Source organism: Cyprinus carpio, chromosome B25 (assembly GCF_018340385.1).
Source record: "Cyprinus carpio isolate SPL01 chromosome B25, ASM1834038v1, whole genome shotgun sequence".
Taxonomy (NCBI): Eukaryota; Metazoa; Chordata; class Actinopteri; order Cypriniformes; family Cyprinidae; genus Cyprinus; species Cyprinus carpio.
Window position 1 is genome coordinate 12,969,267 of NC_056621.1, and position 17,510 is coordinate 12,986,776.

Consider the following 17,510-nt stretch of genomic DNA (forward strand, 5'->3'; position numbering starts at 1 on the left):
TCGTTTTGAGTGACGTTGCGCAGGAAAATAAAATTAAAAGAGCATTTCTGATTATTTTAATGCACAGGAATGGTTAAGTACGCTATTTTATAATCTAACAATATTGTCAAATATATACACGATAAGATTCGAATTAAAACCAATGATTAGGTTAAGCTAAATGTGAATATTTTATTGTCAAAAAACATACACATAACTTAAAGACTTCCAAATATAAATTAAACCACAATAACCATTTATATTTACAAAGTAATTTTTCATAAACACGTTATCCCGTCCCCCTCTCTCTCTCACTTCGCTTCCTGTCTACTCACTGTCCTATCATAAAGGCAAAAACGCCAAAAAAAAAAAGAAAGAAAAAAAAAAGTTGGAAAAAATATTCTACAGTGAAATAAAATTTACCCACAAATTCTCTCTGTTGCTTTCCTACGTGCTTTTTCTATTCTTGTATTGTTTACTGTGTAAATTTCTGTTAACATCTTATTACATTTTGTTAAAACCATTAACGTCCCCACAATTAATAATATCTGCAGTAAATAATAATAATACTTCATATTACCATCACAATAATTCATAAAACAGCATCTTGACAAATTCAGGGGACTTGCATGGTGTGTTTGAGTCTTTGTCTGCGATTTAAGGAGGTGGGGTGGATCAAAACTGATAAAACACATTTGAGCACAGCCTTCGTTATTGGTTGATTTAAAAAAAAAAATCAAGACAAAAATGAGCACAATGTACCACTGTAAACCAGTTAATATTTCATTCCCTTAATACACCTTGAATGTCTCATTTTTGCAAGTGCAGTTAATTTACTTTTCATGAAATAACAGGCATGTAATCAATTACTTTTACTGTCCAGTCATACCCATTTAAAAATCTAATTTAATTTAATTTACATAATCTAAGGATTCCTAGCTTTCTATAAAATCAAAATCAAAATGGATTTAGAGGCAAATAGTGCACCTTTAAAAAGTGTTTGCTCATTATTAAACAGAGCAGCAACTACACGTGAACCTTTTTCATCCAAAATAATAATTTGTCCAAAAACTCCCCAATATTGTTTATCTATATGAACAGCCAAAACACCTTATATCAAAATATTTGAAGGAACAAAATATAAGAGGAAAGAATCTGAACATTTGAGCAACACCGTTCATTCCCAAAAGCAGGCCAAATGTGAAGAGAATGAAACAAATCCCCATGAAATAAAACAAAAACAAAACAAGTGCAACAAGTTTTGCTTCTTTTCCAGTTCACTATCAGAGGCCCAGAAGCCCTGATTTTGTACTTAACGTGTCCTGGGTTGTTGACGTGATCTGATGTAGGGTGGTAGTGGATTATAGAGAGGTTTCCAGACTGTGCAGTGGGCTTCCAGGAGTCGGCGAAAGGATAGTTTTGGCTATATCTTTATGCTGATGGAAGCCCCTGTTGTCAGATGCGTTGTTGTTCTGATTAGGGGATAAAACTAGAGGCAGTGGGGAAGGAGTCTTGTTTCGTTTAGTAGGTGCATCGTCCTCAGGGTCTGTGTCATCGATGAGAGGGATGGCTGGTTCTGAATCCTCAATACGGAACTCTGGGTGGCTCATGAAATTGTGAATAGAGCTGCGAGACTTTGGCGTCTCCAGGCCTTCGTAAGGAGACATGGAATCCCGGAAAGCATTAACCACACGAATCTGAAGAAAAAGCAACAAAACCAAATAGACATCAGAGGTCAGAGGCATTCTATAATCATGCCAAGTTCTACAGGGGTGCTAGAGGGTGCAAAACGAAACAAAATCAAAAGCACCCTCAGTTAAAGCTGTTTTAATGGCATTTTATTGGATATTTGGCCAACTATCCAGTGCGTTATGGTTTCACAATGTTGAGCAATGTAGCCAATCACGGACATATCTGTTGATTTCTTAAATCAGAGGCATTTAAGTTCCACTCACAGAATCCACTCACCGCTCAAATCGCCAGAGTTTTGGTTCTGGTATTGTGTTCAGCACGAGTCATCTCATTATAACAAAGTGTTGATGCGTTGTGCACCGTAGAGAACTTTATTGATAATAGCTAACGTATCTTTGTGAGATCGCGATGATGAGTGACAGCTTTTTAGTGATTATGAACGGAGCGCTCTCTGCACCATAGCAACGGATGTCTATATATATAGTTACAGCACCCTCACAAATTTAAGAAGCACCCTCAGTGATTAGATTCTGGAACCGGGCCTGTCTACCATTTAGAATTTGTTGAAATTATAGTTTAACATGCACTCATTCATATTTTTATAATGGACTTTACATTTTAAGATGGTCAAACTGGGTCTGGGACAAAATCTATACATTTAAAAAATAGCAAAAGGTAAGCCAAAAAGACACTTTTAATTTCCCCTTAATTAAAAATTAAATCAAACTTAGGATTTAAAGGGATAGTCTTAACGGGTTTGGAACCACATGAGGGTGAGTAATTAATGACAGAATTTTCATTTTTGGGTGAACTATTCCTTTAAGGCATGAAATGAAAGAAACCTCATTTAGTACCTGTGTCTGAATTCTGTTGAGACCCCTGCACCACAGAACCTGCCCCCTTCTTAGCTCCATTTCAGCGTGGTCGATTTCATCCAGGTCTTCCATCTCCTCCAGCTCATCTTCAGGGATCTCCTCCTTCTTAGTGCCATGACCTGCTGTCATCAGGAACTTCAGGCGACTTGTCGGAATGGTGGTTATCAACTGTGGGTCGGAGGTGAGGAAAACAATACATCACCCAGTGCATAATTTCAAAAGTCATCAGCAGTTAAAATGCTTTTCAAGGCCTACCTGCCCCCAGAGAAGAGAGCCAAAGCCAAGGAAGACACACCACAGCCACTGCTCAACAGAGAGACCTACACAGCTAAAAGGCTTCCCTCCAAACTGCACGATTAGAATCTAAAAAAAACCAAACCATGTTGGGATTCAGAATTGTTGATAACTGACACAGGCTTATAGAGATTACAATGTGACGTACCTGGATTACAAAGGTCCCGAATACGATGGAGCAGAAAATCATGTTATTGAAGATGCCATCAAAAACATTTCTCTCGCCGTGGATCTTTCGAGCGTTAATTTCGTTAAAGAGCTGCATCATCACAAATGTGTTAAAGACGATGGTGTAGTGCTCTGAAGGAGGGGCGTGAAGAGGAGTGTTCCTGCCACTGTCAATGTCAAAGATCTGCTCACCTGTGAAAAAAATGAAATCAGAGATATAATAGCTGGTATACTCTGAATGGATGCTCTAAATCCGGGTTACACAACAAGTTACAATCATACAGTAATATTTCTATATCAAATTCTTCAAACATTCAAAACTAAATAGTTTGAGTTTTTATTTTGGCAGAATACTGCTAAGACCTCTGTCCACAAAAAAAAATAAGTGCACGTTTAGTTTATCAACTTGCAATTCCCTCATAAACCCCCAGGGGTTCCCAAACCACCATTTGGTAAACCCTGCTCTAGATTTTTTGGGTGGTACTTACCGGCAAACAGCAGTGTGAAGATGATAGTTAGTTGATATACAGCATGTCCAAGGATGTTCTTCATCATGGTGCGGGAAATGAGAGGCTTGTTACGGCCGTACGGTTTGCGCAACAGTAAAGCCTCAGTGGGAGGCTCCGTTGCCAGTGCTAGTGATGCAAATGTGTCCATAATTAAATTCACCCACAGCATCTGTACAGCTTTGAGAGGGGAATCCTGTGTGGAGAGTTGAACAAAGTAAAAAAAAGTTTAATAGAAAGAACGAGGACAGGAGAAAGTGGAAGCAGAAGTCTAACCTGTGTGATACAGGCTCCAGTAAACGCCACAATGACAGCCACCACATTGACTGTCAGCTGAAACTGGAGGAACTTTGAGATACTGTCATAGACGTTCCTCCCCCACATCACTGCCTTCACAATGCTGCTGAAGTTATCATCTGTCAGGATAATGTCTGATGCCTCTTTAGCCACATCTGTTCCAGCAATGCCCTAAAAAGACAGGTCAAGACATGTCACTGTCAAATTTCATGAAGTTTCATTTTCCAAGCCTGTTCATGATTTTTTTCTGGAACACTACAGGATAGATGCCATATTATTGAATTTTATGCAATTAAAAACAAGGTGTTAAGACATTCTGCAAGTACTAGACTGTAAATTTCAAAACTCACAATTTTTAAAACGGTTTCATTCTAATGGAAGTTTCTTCTTAAAGATGATATGCTATCAGTATGTTGTTAAAGGGTTAGTTCATTCAAAAATGAAAATTCTGTTACTAATAAGTCACCCATATGTCTATCCAAACCAGTAAGACCTTCATTCATCTTCGGGATTCAAATTTAGATATTTTTGATGACACCCAAGAGCTTTCTGACCATGCATAGACAGCAATGCAACTGACACGTTCAAGGCCCAGAAAGGTAGTAAGGACATTGTTAAAATAGTCATGTGACATCAGTGGTTCAATCGTAATTCTGTCTGTTCTGGGCAAAAACTCCCTGCCCTTCCATGCAGCCATGAATGAGCAGGGAGAGCAGCAATAATAACCCCCAACGGTAAACAGAACAAAGCAGATATCATTAATGTACTTAATGATATTTAAGTGTAACACATTATTCAAGATAAAAGGAGTCTGATTCGACATGGAATATCAGAAAGCCAAATCCTGACAGTGGCAAAAGGGGGAGTTGGGGATGGAGAAGGGTAATTTGCTCCTGAGCAAGCAAAAATGCAGAACGAGAATACTTTTCTGTCCTTAGAAAACAAAAATAACGACCTTATTTAACAATTTTTTTCTCTTCCCTGTCAGTCGTCGATGCACGTTCAGGAGAGATGCATTGCATCATGGTCGTACTCTCGTGAACACACGACAAAGACTTTTTGTCTCTTTGCGCACAAGAAGTATTCTCGTAAAAATATCTTAATTTGTGTTTCGAAGATGAACAAAGATCTTACGCGTTTGGAACGACATGAGGGTGAGCAATTAATGACAGAATTGTCATTTTTGTGTGAACTATTACTTTAAGCTACAGTACATTACAAATCCACTGAAATCACTGTGCTTTTAACCCAAACATCCTCATTCTCATTCCTTTCAAAAATGAAATATGCCACTACCCTGACCAAGATGTACTCAGACTAAATTTGCAACTTGGATTGAAACACAGCTAGATTCTTTTTTTTTTATTATTTGTTCAGTATTCAGTATTCATTTGCATTTGTTAGGTCTATTATAGTGATGTGCTAGTAAATCTTTCAATTATAAAAAAAATCCTACCATTGCAAATCCAACGTCAGCTTTTTTTAGCGCAGGACCATCATTGGTTCCGTCTCCAGTGACAGCAACTACTTGTCTCTGTTCTAAGATGGTGCTATCAATTATACCTTAAAGAGACAGCAAAACATTTTATTTGCAGTCAGACTGCAAGATTCACCACAATTTTAACAACAGTCCTGTTTAAAACTCATTACCTTTGACCAGCGTATGCTTATCAGTTGGAGAAGATCTCGCAAGTACACGCAGTTTGGGCCAGATCTTGTCCAGGCGCTCTTGCTCAATCTGAAAATATGATGAGGCCTTAGTATCAACTTTTCATTCGAATAAAAACTTGTCAATTTTTTTATTTTGACCCCCTTACCTCTCCAAGTTCATTGCGTATCCGTCTGTTGAACTCTTTGCCTTCAATGCACAGGAAGTCATCACCCATATGGAGAATGCCGCACTTGGTTGCAATAGCTCGAGCGGTGTTAATGTTATCCCCTGTGACCATGCGCACAGTGATGCCTGCTCGCTGGCACTTCTTAATAGCATCGGGGACCTGTGGCGATTATACCACCCGGGGTTAGGTGTCAACAAACACATGCTGACTTACAGTAATGAGCACCTCAGCATGTCTTTGCTTTGTTTTCACACCCAAATGCATATTTTCCATGTGAAGTGGAGGGAATAGTAGGGTTATTAATAGTCAAGTGAGCAGTTACCTCTGGCCGAACAGGATCCTCAATGCCCACCACACAAATACAGGTAAGTCCAGTCAATATATCTGCCTCATTATCCCAATCAGGCTCCCCGTCTGAAACAGGGAAGTCCCTGAATGCAAGGCAGATGGTCCTCAAACCCTCAGAGGCCATGGGCTCAATCACCTCTTTCACCATGTCATCCCGATCAATGGGTCTAAAGACTTTGGCTTCACCATTGGCTGAAAGGACTTTACAGCACCTAGGGAAATATTAATTATTATTAAACTATTATAACTTTTTGGAAAGTTATGATACAAGTATGTAGTCTCACTTCATATTTAAACTTTGAACCATGCAGATTTCACATCGGGTTCAAGTTTTCATGTCAATTTTCCGCATTGACCAAAAGAAAGGTGCTTGGTTTGAAAGTGACTTCTATGTGAATGGTGCTTCATGCATCGCTTTTATTATTGAAAGTGTGGACAAAGGACTTCTTTGTCAGCAAAATTTTGCTAATGTAACAGCATCTTTAGTGTTTTCAAACTTTTAAAGGGGTCATCGGATGCCCATTTTCCACAAGTTGATATGATTCTTTAGGGTCTTAATAAAAAGTCTGTAACATAGTTTGGTTAAAATTTCTCAATGGTAGTGTAAAAAACACCTTTTTTACCCTGTCAAAAACAGCTCTTTTCTGAGCAAGCCGTTTTGTAGCATTTTCCTTTATATGTTAATGAGCTCTGCTGACCCCGCCCCTCTTTTCCGAGGCCGATCTCTGAGGGACTGTTTACTTTAGCTGCATTCATCGTGAAACTTGCTAATTAGCACATTATTAAGAAATGTGATTTGCAAAGATTCATTAAAAAACCTTATACTCACTTCTTCTGGAGGTGAAACTGGATCACAAATGATTTGTGAGAACATAGACACATTAAGGTAGATCGGGGGCACATTCCCTTCAAAAACATACGTAATCCAGTGCGTCTTCAGCAGCTCAGATGTCAGGAGTAAATGACGACTGCTATGTTCATTATTACATCCAACAACAAAACACCTCAATCGCTTAGGAGTCATTCTTCTCTACATCTGCTCCGGGGGTGAAACAATGGTGGACTGATTACAGCTCACTCCAGGCAGGTCTAAGGTAAGACTGACTCCAGTCTGTGCTGAAACGCTGCTGTCGATCAAACTATTGTGGGAGGGGCCTGTTTTTATGACGTCACACAGACAGGCATCTGAGATTGGCTCGATTTGATAAAAGGCGTAAAGATTTTAGTAGATTAAAAAAAACACTAGGTGGATTTTTCTCATTATAGGGTGCTTGCGTACACACACTACCAACACACATTTCAGTTTAAACAACTTGTTAAAGAGCATGTAGCATCCGAGGACCCCTTTAAAAAACTGGACTAAAATGACTCAACCTGAACTATAAAGATGTCTGACCAATGCAATTATCTATTGAATGAGAACATCCGTCGCCATAATAATACCACCTGTATTATTATCTAGCAAATAGCATATCACCTGAATATCATTATCATCTGAAATATTAAATGTGCACTTACTTCTTCAGGAGGATTTCTGACGCTCCTTTGCTGAACATACGGTAACTTCCATCTGGATTTTTAAGGACTGTGCTCATGGATTTCCTCACTGAGTTGAAGGTGTATACTTTGTACAGTTTTTCCTCAGGATATTCACTGCGAATGGCTTGGTAATCTTTTCGTAAATCAATGGTAAACCCCAGCAAGGCACATTCAGTTTTGTTTCCAACTTGGCGGGGCAGACCGCCCTCTTTCTCAGCAGGCTAGACAAAAAAAAGACATTTATGAAAATAAGAAACCAAGTCTAATCTTGCAGAAATCACATAAATAACTAAAGTGTGGCCCAAAAGTCACATTGATTTCTCTACAAATATCTTATTTTTAAATAAAAGAAATAAATGTCTTTAAACAAACATGAATTGAAATTTGAAATATAGGCAAGTTATAACATTAATAGAATAACTTAAATATAGCATAATATATAAAAAAAATGTTTTTTTAAATATGACACAGTATTATATTTAATCTGTTATACTAATTTGTGACGTGACATATTTTACAGAAAATATAGTTTCTTACCATGATTTTTGAAGTATATGCACTGTTGACACTTATGCCTGTGATGAGAAGATTCATGATGTTGCCAGGAATCAAATCAGGTTCCGGAACCTTCTTGTAGTGTCTGTCTCCAATATGCACCTGAACCACGGTCATTCTGTTCATGGTTAGGGTGCCTGTCTTATCAGAGCAAATTGCAGTGGCATTTCCCATCGTCTCGCAAGCATCCAGATGTCTCACCAGGTTGTTGTCCTTCATCATTTTCTACAGAGAATGACATTGATGATTTTCCTACAGTTGTAACCTTTGTATGTATAAGTTTCTTATGAGACTTCTGCAAAAAACAGACCACATACTTTCACAGAATAGGCCAATGAGATGGTGACAGCAAGTGGTAAACCCTCAGGCACGGCAACAACCAGCACAGTGACGCCAATGATGAAGAACTTGACAAAGAACTGGATGTAGATAGGAGTGCACTCTTTAATCCAGGATAGCCCCTGGATCCAGAAAGTGTCCACCAAAAAGAGCCCCACAAGAATTAGAACCGTGATGGCTGACATGAAGAGCCCTGGTGAAAAAAACACACATGAACATCACACAACCACTTAAAATCCTCTGTTTAAAGGTCTTATACAAGGAAAATATTTCAATCCGCTTTGTACACCGGAAAAAGGTTTTTTTGTGTGTGTGTGTTTTACCTGCTTTTCCGATTTGTACAGCGAGTTTGGTGAGCTTCCCTTGAAGTACTGATTTCTCTTTCTTTGGAATCTTGGTTTTTTTAGGCTCTTCTTCTGTCTCATCATCACTGTTAAGGGGCTCCATCTCCACTCTGCCTCCATCCTTCTCTGAATGAGAGTGAAGTTAAAATAAATGTAACTTGTAATCTGTTTTATAAATGTTGCACTGTACAATGGCTGTGCATGTATCAAACTACCAAAAATGGTTTGTCATGTAACATAAAATGTTTTTAAATTAGCTGGTTTCATTTACATCAAAATATGATTTAATACTACCGAATCAACTCAATTTCATTACATTATGATATATAAAAATTACAATATAGCTTCTTAATGTAATTACTGCATGTTAATTTTTTAAAGTGCAATAATACATTTTCAGCATTGAATATTCAGCTTTTCATCACAGAAATAAATATTTTTGAAATATATTAAAATAAAAAATGTATTTAAATTGTAATAATATTTCACAATATTACTGTTCTTACTGTATTTTTTTTATCAAATAAATGCATGCTTTGTGAGCATAAGAGACTTTCAAAAACATTAGTCCTACTGACCCCAAACGTTTGAACGGTAGTGTATTGCATTCCAATGTTCATTTGGCCAATATGAGTTTGAATTCTGCTTGCAACATTTCTGACAGCCCAATATTTACAGTATGTGTCAGTCTGTATGTGTTTGTATGTTGACAAGAGGAAAAAGTAGAGCTGTAAGGCCAAAGGCCCTAATCTTCTTACTGCTAATCAGCATGAAAAGAGTGAAGAGCACAGTTAGCATATGTTCACAGGACATTCTCACAACTTGTACACTCAATACATAAGGAAAGAAAGGCACACAATGCGTGCCAAAAGAGCAACTACTGATTGAATGTCACTGACTGCTATTTCCTGTGATGTTCCTGCAGTGGTTCTCAACCAGTTTCATATCAAACATTGAAATTTGTCAATAATAAACTCCATAGACCCATCAATGTACAAAATTACATAGGCTGAACAAGGAAAATGTCAAATTTGGTTTCAGAATGTCCCTTGAATTTAGATGGTTTCTAAAAAAAAAAAAAGAACATGAACACAAGCCCATATTTAAAGCAGTCTGGTTCATATTTTGTCATATCTTTCATAGTTTGTTCATGTTTTCTGATAATGAAAGCATGTCATCTGCCTACTTGATTAGATTTATTCAAGTGACAGATGAATTAGCACCAAAACACTGTATTGTCTCAACTTTAATGTAGGATATAGATATAGGAGGCAATGCCCAATTATACGGTTTGCTGCTTGGGCTTTTTACTACTTACGAATAGCATAGTTTTTACCCTTTAGAACAGACGTGTGACCCATTTTTACATCACAACTCACCAGTTGAGAACCACCGATCTAAAGGAAATGCTATGACATACAGCTACAGTATATGTGCTAATACAAACCTTTCTTTTTATCTGTTGCATCTGGCTTTTTGGCTGCTGAAAATTGAGATGGATCAATCAGATAATTGTGACATGATGTGACTCTAATGGCATCCTAGTCATGTAGGTTTAAAATGATGTATCTAATCCCTGGCTAAAGCATTTCAAATAGTGTGCCTATTTAATAATAGTTTAATTTTGGGGGGGGAAACCTAAACTTGATTAGAACAGAATGGATACTTTAGTTATTATTTTGGAAATGCGTTTCAGAAACCCATCTTATTAAGGAACATACTTTTCTTTTTTTCTTTTTTCTCTTTCTTCTTCCTCTCTTTTTCTTTCTTTTGCTCTTCTTTCTCCCGCTTTTTCTCCTCCTTCTCCCTCTTTTTCCTCTCCCTCTCTTCTTTTTTCTCCTCATCGTCATCATCATCATCATCTCCGCCTCCGAGGAGAGTGAAGATGATTCCCGTCTGAGAGTTCACCCCCACTGCTGTGACCAGCATTTTTCCGGAGCCCTCCATCACATGCGTGCCTGAGTAAACAGGACAAAAATGGGCATGTAACCAGGTCTTGTATGTACAGTAACTGCTGCAATTGCAAAACTGCATCAGTCTTAAAATTTTGATGGTTACCGTTATTGTTACTTAAAAAAAGAGGAGCAAAACCTGAAAGAAGCATAGGGTCTTTGTCCGCAGTTTTTTTGACATGGTCCGACTCTCCAGTAAGGGAGCTCTCGTCAATTTTTAGATCGTTGCTTTGGATTAGTACACCATCAGCAGGAAGGAGGTCACCTGCAAGCACAAAGCAAAGGACAGATGGTGTCATCTGAGACACAACAGACAGATGTTTGCATCGCAAGCCAAAAGAGAGGTTTTTAATCGAGCACGGCAAATGCTAAACAAAACAAGAAGAAACAAACAGACTAATGAAAAAATAAACTATTCTTATATGCTTTAACATTATTTTTTAAAGAAAAGCTAAGCCAAAAAATATCATTTTTTTATCATTCACTCACTCTGTGGTCTTTTTTCAAACCTGTATGCTGTATTTTCCTATAATATTTTTTTTTTATCTTCACACAGCACTTTTCCATAAAACAACAGTTCATTCAATGGCTGTCAAGCTCCAAAAAGGCAAGTTAAAAAAAGTATTTTCTTTTCATTTCTAACTAATGAGTTAATTTCTTGACTTGCCTTGAATCTTTAATCTCACACATTGACATGCAGAATTTTAAAAATGGTTGTAAAAAGTTGATGAAACCTTTCTACTTTAAAATTTTGTGTTTAACTGAATGTGTTACTTGCTTTCTTTGTAATAATTTTGAAAACTGACAATTCAAAAAGTGAGAAAGTACAACATTTTTGGTCTATTTTTGAAACTTGACTGACGAGGTCATCATAAACTGTCACTCCATGGCAAAAGCTGCATAACAGTTCTTTAAAAATTTCCATTTAACAGTGTAAGAGCTTAAAGAAATATGTAAACATTTTTCTTAATTGTCTAATATATTAAAAACAGTAAATCTTAAGGGAGATCATTTTACCATATTTTACTTGTGCAATGTCTCCAACCACAATCTCGGCCACAGGAATCTGAATGACTTGACCGGCTCGGAGCACAGTGAACTTCTGCTCTTGTTCAATGCGGCTCTGCAGTCCACGGAATTGCTTTTCTTTGCTCCAGTCATTAAAGGCTGTGACAAGAACCACGCAGATGACAGACAAGAGGATGGCAGCACCCTCAATCCAGCCCGCCTCTGCCTCACCCTCGTCCTCAACTCCTCCAGCCGCCCTACCACAGTCTGCACCAATGAGAAAGTCACAGTTAGAAATAGCTACTACAGCAACTTGTGTGTATAAGTCTTATATTATACATCAGATTATATATACACTACTGTTTAAAAGTTTGGGGTCAGTAAGATTCCTTTAAACTTTCCATTCATCAAAGAATTCTGGAAAAAAACAGTTTCCACCAAAATATTAAGCAGCAGAACTGTTGTCAAAATTGATAATGATAAGAAATGTTTTTTTGAGCAGCAAATCAGCATATAAGAATGATTTCTCAGTGATCATGTGACACTGACTGAAGACTGGAGTAATGATGCTGAAAATTCAGCTTTAACATCTAAAATGTCTAAAATGTTATTTGAGGTACATTAGCAGGGTATACATTTAGGAAGGAAGTGAAGGACTGCGCAATTGCATACACAAAATAACATGATTTGCAGGGTTTTACTGCTAAATGCACAGCAGGGCTCAGGTAAAAGTATTTTTGAAAATATTTTTTTTCTAATAACAGAGGCCCTGGGTGAGCTGAATACATAGCAGCACTATGTCACCTTCAGGGCATGTTAAAATTTCAAATTCATTGTTATTCAACAGCACCACTCAGTAAGAGAAACGGGTATATTATTCATAGTGAACTTAAAAGCCTGATGATACTCACGTTCTCTCTCGGCATCAGGAGGTTTATAGAAGGAAAGGCCTAAGGATATTATGGCTGCAACTTCCAAAATAATTAGAGTCACATCCTGCAATGCTTCCCACACTAGCTGAAGGAATGTTTTTGGCTTTTTCGGAGGTATAAAATTCTTTCCAAATTCTTCTTTTCTCCTTGCAATGTCATCAGAATGACCACTTAACCCTAAACAGAGAGAAAGAGCAGAATAAATATTTAAATATTTGGTGCAGAAACAATTTTCACACAGATATTGCTAGCAAATTTCACAAACAGCTAGTAACTCATTGAACATTAGTCCAATAATCTGTTTTATTTACTGTTTTATTTATTTATTGTTCAGTTTATCGCATTACGATTACATAAAACTTTAGGGTATAGATTATAAAAATATGAAGATTGCTGTCATAAAACTGCCTTTTTGCATTTTTCCAATTATAAATAGCTTGTTCTGGTTGTAAAAATATTATACCATTGTTATTACAATAGAAAAATAAGATATACCATATTACAGTCAAGATATCTAATAGCATAATTTAACACCTCCGGACTGTACAAAGATTTCTGATGGGTCTCTCTCAAGATTATTATTAATGACAATGTTTGAATCACATATGACTTTGAGATAATCTAAACATCCTCATGGCATATCTCTATATGTACTGAGTTTGCAATTTAAAAACAATTTTTGAAATAGTACAGAGAAAACATACTGATGATTTAACATGTCCAAAAAAATGACAGATGGATCAAGTGAAAAAGTCAATCCTCAAACTTGTTCTAGCTATATTTTAAAACGCTTGAAAAATTGAATTGGATTTAGAGATGGTTTACTTTGTTTCGTTTTTCATTTTAAATATAATGGATTCCAAAAAATATCAAGATTTCCACTCCCCACGCAAGCAAGAGCACAGCCTGAACACTAACACAGTGTAATCCCTCTCTTCCTTTCCTTGCTCAATTACAAAACGCTGGTTCTCTGCCCCCTCAAAGGTTTACCCACAGTTGGCAAGGGCAAAAATGAATGTAAACCCCATGCAGCAGAGCAGCGGCCAGTGAGATTAGAGTGAAGCGGAGCAATGAAGAGCCTGCCTCGATTTAAGGTGAGTGGGATTACATGACGTAAATTGATCTGGGCCCACCTGTCACAACTACAACTGTCTGTTATGGCTCATGACAGAGCTAAATATGCCAGTGCAGAGTGGTAAGCCAATGCATATTAAACTGGAAAATATAGATGGATGATAAGGTAAATAGGACTTAAAAATAACAATAATCAAGGTCAGATTTTAACAAGAGATAGGACTCTTTTATAACAGATGGTTTGTGTATTTCTAATACACATAAAAATCTTAAATAAAAGAATCACAAGAGGAGAGTGTAAACATATTTCACTGGAATTATCAAGGGAAACATAAGCTGATCATGGTGTTAGACAAATGATTGGAGTTCAGCTCGCTGAAATAATATGAAGACAGACTGGTCTAAACTAGAAGCACAGAAGAAGATGAATAAAACGGTGAAATGAGCAAAAAGAGGAACTCTAAAATCCAAAAAGACATGATGGCCACTTTGATAACAATTAAGTGAGAAGAAAGGCAATAATGCCTGGCGGTTAAACTTTTGTCCGTTGACTGACACAAAATAATTGACAATAATTTAGTTAGAAATTATGTACTGTATAAAACCTAAAATACTGGTCATATTATTCATTGTAGCTTTTATTCATAACCAGAGCACTTGGAATGATTCAGAAAAACATATAAAACAGAAATAATAATAACTAAAATTATTAGGGCTGTCAATAGTTTAAAATAACTTTTAAAGTTATTTTAAAATAACAATTCATAATAAAAGGTCCCATTAGTTAATGTTAGTTAACGCATTAATGCTTTGATTTTAATAATGCATTAGTTAAAATACCCATTGACTAAGATAAATAAATGCTTTAGAAGTATTTTTCATTGTTAACTATTGTACACAAAATGGAACTTATTTAAAAGTGACTTCAATGAAAATGCAAAATTATATACTGTTAGACATGAGTTAGACTTAAAGTAAATTATATTTGCTTGATGGAAATCCTTCATAATATGGTCAAAAAAATAGACAAGCTCTTAGATTAACAACTGACTGCATTAAGTGGCATAACTTTCTCTCTTAAAAAACGTGGCCTTTCAACTGGATTATGCAGTCAAACTATGTACCTCATTATTTGCTCCATTATTGCTCCACTGTCAAAGAGAAATTCTGAGAGAGTGTTTTAATGCTAAAATATGGTCCTTGATGAAAACTACAGTGCTAATGGCTAAAGGAAAAGGCATATGGAAAAAGATGTCTGAAACGTCTAATTGCTAATTAGTTATTTAGCTCAGGCATTTATCTGAAGCGATTACGCTACACTTGTTACAGAGACAGTCTTCCAGGAAGAGCCTGAGGTTAAGTGCTTGCTCAGGGCTGAAATGGTGAGAGGTCATGGATCAACCCCAGTGAAGTTTGAATCTTTGCTCAGCTCAGATTTATAACCACCAGGCTAAACCAGTCTCAGCGTCACTAAACCATTTGGTTAAATATAAGACATGAGGTTTAGCAAAACTGAAAGCGATCAAAGTGTTTTATCTAGGAACACATGATATATTGGTACCATCTTGGTAACCAGCCGATAATAGAGATTTGGTATCAATTAATATTAGATATTTAATTGTGCATGCTTATTTCCTCTATTTTATTGTCATCTAAAGCTCACCTATAGTTACTGTTTATAAGCACACAATTTTATACACTGTTAATTGTAATCTTAGGCAAATCTAAAAATTTATATTCCTTTTTTAACTGTATATTATAACCTCGTTGTGCCTAAATTCATTTTTAACATATAAAATGTTAGTGTTTTATTTTAATTTATTTAAATTTAAAATTGACCATTTATTGGTTAATATTGGTTTTAACTTTTGGTCCACTTTTACCAAGTTTGGAGATAAAAGAACAGTGCATATTATAAATGTCTTTTAAACATTACCATTGGTAGCAAAGGAATTATTTTTACCATCTATTGGTGATGATTTTAACCTGGAACAGAGTCCCTGAACATCTCCATAGCACTCCTGAATCCTTTGTAATCCATCTGTCCCTCTGAGTTCCATGAGTGATCGAAGTTCTTTGAGTGTGCAGCCAAATTCTCCATCATGATTGGCGTCTGCCTTATACTTCGACCCACGGAATGAGTTTTTGGCCATAGTCCCGCTTAAGTGCACCAAAAAGTAGAGGAGAAGTGGCTTCCCCTGAGGTAAGCAGTGACAATATCCAGACTTAATTCCTCAGGGATGCAAAAAGCAACTCTTCTGATGACACACCAGATTTAATTCAAATGCCATTTCCATTTGATTTTCCGATGTATCTTCTCTCACATTTGAGTTGACTGGAGTCACAGATGGTCAAATCTTCGGGTTTGCACCAAGTTACATCTAAAACAAAACAAAAGCAAGTTTATTACATGCTCTATCATGCCACATAAAATGTGATTATTCGTGTACTGTCACAACCGCCAGATCAAGTGATACCAATGTCAATCAACAAAGGAAGTCACATCGAACCGTATGGCATTGGGTTAAAGATAATGTTGACAGGTATGCAAAGTGACAGTTGGCTTTTGTAATGGCCCTTGAGCGGAAAGATCCGTCACATCTGCTTAAAGAACAGAATGCTAAAATTAGTTCTGTTACATAAAACTGGCATCTTGTCAAGAAAAGAGACCTGCCAAAGACAAGACATGACTCAAAAGTTGCGATCAAAAAACAGAGTGGGAAATAAGGTTTTAGAGTGTATTCAAAAGAAAGTGTAATTAAATGGAAAAAAATTATATTAGTATTATTTATATATTTTATAGTAGTTATTAAATATATTATCAGTTATCATTTAAATGTAGTAAACTTTTTTTACTTTTGGTTTTTTAAATATTACTATTTTTTTATTTCAGTTTTAGTTTATTTCTAGAATTTCAGTGCTTCTTCTCAAATTTACTTCAGTAAAGGCAGCATTCCTAATGGTCATTTCGTTTAAGTTTTAGTTTTATAATTATCCTGGATTGAACAAATGAATAAACAATTTTCACCACAATCAGCAATGAAATCTAGGATTTTAATAATTGTAAATTATGTTGAGATTCAAAGGCAGTGACATCTAAAGCCCTCTCAAAGGTCATGAACAACAAAATACGTTCGTGTGTCATCTTGAATAAATTTGCATTTTAGGACTTTAAATCACCTCATTTCTTTGATCATTAAATGTTTGCTCACAAAACTACTGGAGTTTTACCTTTACCTTTTAATCTGCATCCCAATTACAGAACAAAACATCTGAATTGCCAAACAAATGACTGAAATAATGACTTTACAGAAGCACTAAACTAAAACACACCATGATAGTTGACCTACCTCGATTCATTATCATAAAACAGATAGAAAAGTACTTACATATTTGTATTACATGTCCATTCCTGCAACAACGAGACAAATGCAGCCCCTCGACCAGCACAGTCAGAAGGTGCTGTTTTCAGAGCCTGAGCGACTCGCCGTCACGTACAATTACTCCAAACAACACAAAGTCTGTACTACACAGCATCATGCCAAAAATTCTCCTTTACTACATAAAATGATTTGACCTTCAGTGGACGGTCTTGAGGAGCACAGTTTCCATTAGAGGAAATGGCTTGTTGAATGATTATCTCAGGAAAGCTTCTTGCTTAATCTAATTAGTCAATCTGTGGCAGTAGTGAGACACACAGCCACTCCTGCTGTAGGGAAGAGTATGCACTATTGAACACAGACAAACATATTTTACTCATTCTTAGACAG

General features: G+C 36.5%; 1 protein-coding gene across 1 annotated transcript; it reads right to left on the reverse strand.

Annotated features, from left to right (window-relative positions):
• Nucleotides 1-151: 151 nt before the first annotated feature.
• On the reverse strand, nt 152-17,471 carry LOC109076533 (plasma membrane calcium-transporting ATPase 1-like). Its single transcript, XM_042753032.1, has 21 exons — nt 17,130-17,471; nt 15,704-16,121; nt 12,646-12,843; nt 11,744-12,001; nt 10,866-10,991; nt 10,496-10,732; nt 10,222-10,254; nt 8,754-8,900; nt 8,409-8,623; nt 8,074-8,316; nt 7,516-7,757; nt 5,972-6,209; nt 5,629-5,808; nt 5,462-5,549; nt 5,268-5,374; nt 3,791-3,982; nt 3,497-3,710; nt 2,989-3,200; nt 2,802-2,909; nt 2,526-2,714; nt 152-1,676 (listed from the first exon to the last, which is right to left on the reverse strand). The coding sequence occupies exons 2-21, from the start codon at nt 15,891-15,893 to the stop codon at nt 1,341-1,343; spliced, it is 3,753 nt and encodes a 1,250-aa protein (XP_042608966.1). The 5' UTR covers nt 15,894-16,121; nt 17,130-17,471; the 3' UTR covers nt 152-1,340.
• Between the last annotated feature and the right edge of the window lie 39 nt (nt 17,472-17,510).

Excerpts from the sequence above, each read along its gene's own strand:
- LOC109076533 (XM_042753032.1), bottom strand. The coding sequence starts at position 15,893 with ATGGCCAAAAACTCATTCCGTGGGTCGAAGTATAAGGCAGACGCCAAT. Across the intron at positions 12,002-12,645 it reads TCCTGATGCCGAGAGAGAAC|ACTGTGGTAGGGCGGCTGGA; the intron begins GTGAGTATCATC and ends TCATTGGTGCAG. Across the intron at positions 5,809-5,971 it reads AGGATCCTGTTCGGCCAGAG|GTCCCCGATGCTATTAAGAA; the intron begins GTAACTGCTCAC and ends TAATCGCCACAG.